The sequence below is a fragment of the Seriola dumerili genome, unplaced genomic scaffold (genome assembly GCF_002260705.1).
Source record: "Seriola dumerili isolate Sdu_G_001 unplaced genomic scaffold, Sdu_1.0 BDQW01000068.1, whole genome shotgun sequence".
In the NCBI taxonomy this organism is placed as follows: Eukaryota; Metazoa; Chordata; class Actinopteri; order Carangiformes; family Carangidae; genus Seriola; species Seriola dumerili.
The window spans coordinates 9,394,575-9,396,349 of NW_019174323.1; the positions used below are offsets into that span (position 1 = coordinate 9,394,575).

Here is a 1,775-nt window from a genome sequence, read left to right on the forward strand (position 1 = left end):
TTTTCCCAGAAGTGGAGTGGTTTGTTTTAGACCAACTTTATATTTGAACTATTAAAAATCAAGATATTACTACATTAATAAAAACAACCACTTTTGCATACTTGTGTAAACTGTCATCAAAAGTTTACATTAGAGAAAATATGTGTAATATATCCACATTAAAAGTGCTATTTATTATCAGTTTAGGTTTATGGAAGTGTGACAAAGTGTTTTGTTTTTAGTGGACAGAGCTAGCAGCGGGCTGGTACAAGGTGGTTCTTGGCACTAATTTTCACTTAGTATTTTAATTTCATGAATATCATTGAAAATAAGGTAAAGTGGCTGCCCTGTCCTTTTTCAATATGAATGTAAAGGAGGAGGAGATTAACGTTTTACGAATAACAAAAAGTCTTACGGTCTGTACTTCAGATCCACTCAGAGCCCTTTATCACTCCATATTTGCTGCTACTACTGGTGCTGCTGCTGCCTCTGTCTGCATCTGCCTTGCTCGAGGCGTGTTTGTAGGCCTGCCGTTGTTTACGTTCACGGTGAGGCTTGCTGTGATTGTTACTGTGGCTCTGAAGCTGGCTGTAGGCCTGATTGTCAGCTCCCAACATTTTCTGAGGCTGATGGATGTCCTTCTGAGCGCCTCTGGGGGCATCTCCCATACCCAGGTTGTCATCATTATTGGTGTACTGTTGACGCTCCTCGTGGGCAATATTAACATGGTTCTGCCGGCATGCTATCTTAGCATTAGCAAGATCAGTAACGGGAAGTGGTTTTTCATGGTTCCCAGTAGATACCAGAAGAGGCTTGATGGCAATGTTGTACCCTGGTGGAGCTGATGGTGTATTCCAAGAATAAGGGTAGCTGCTGTAATCCTCTCCTCTCAGTTGTGCCTCTTGAGGAGCCCCTTGTCCCTCTGTCAGTCCGTACAACTCATCATTAGGGAGCTGCACCAGGCGGGAGCGTACGATCTCACAGATGGTACCGATGCCCAAGTGAAGCATCTCCCATATATTGAGTGCCAGACAAAGCAGGGACACTGCGTACATGATGAGGAGAAAGATAGTTTTCTCAGTGGGTCGTGACACAAAGCAGTCCACACTGTTAGGGCAGGGCTGGTTTGAGCAAGTGTAGGTGGGAGGTACTGAAAATCCATAGAGAACATACTGTCCACACAAGAAAGCCACTTCCAGTGAGGAGCGGGCCAAGAGCTGAAGCACATAAATGCGCATCAATCCATCTTCTTTGATACGCTTGCGCCCATCATGCCGTGCCTTGACATTTGTTTGCCCTTCACCACTTCTTCCTGTTGCTGCTCTACCACCGTTGCTCTCCACCTCAGCCATTTCATAGATCATTGGATCGTCCTCTTGGTCTTTCTCAGCCTCTTCAATGCCACTATGCTGCTTTCTGGCTGCAAGATAGTGCTTCTTTTTCCTCCGTGAAAATCCACTCACCCCCCCACTGTCTTTACCCTGCTCATCTGCCCGAGCAATCTTGTTGACAGCGTAGCCCAGGTACATGAGTGAAGGTGTGGCAACCAGAATGATTTGGAAGACCCAAAATCGGACGTGTGAGAGTGGCGCGAAGGCGTCGTAGCAGATGTTCTCACAGCCTGGCTGACCTGTGTTGCAGACAAACTTGCTCTGCTCATCGTAGTAGATTGACTCTCCTCCTACAGCTGTCAGCACAATGCGGAAAACAATGAGGACGGTGAGCCAGATCTTGCCCACGAATGTTGAGTGGTGGTGGATTTCTTCCAGCAGGCGAGTCAAGAAACTCCAACTCAT

At 46.4% G+C, this 1,775-nt stretch overlaps 1 protein-coding gene across 1 annotated transcript; it reads right to left on the reverse strand.

Annotated features, from left to right (window-relative positions):
• Positions 1 to 404: 404 nt before the first annotated feature.
• Positions 405 to 1,775, reverse strand: LOC111220145 (gap junction gamma-1 protein-like). Its single transcript, XM_022743132.1, has one exon. The coding sequence runs from the start codon at positions 1,773 to 1,775 to the stop codon at positions 405 to 407; it is 1,371 nt and encodes a 456-aa protein (XP_022598853.1).

Excerpts from the sequence above, each read along its gene's own strand:
- LOC111220145 (XM_022743132.1), bottom strand. The coding sequence starts at position 1,775 with ATGAGTTGGAGTTTCTTGACTCGCCTGCTGGAAGAAATCCACCACCAC.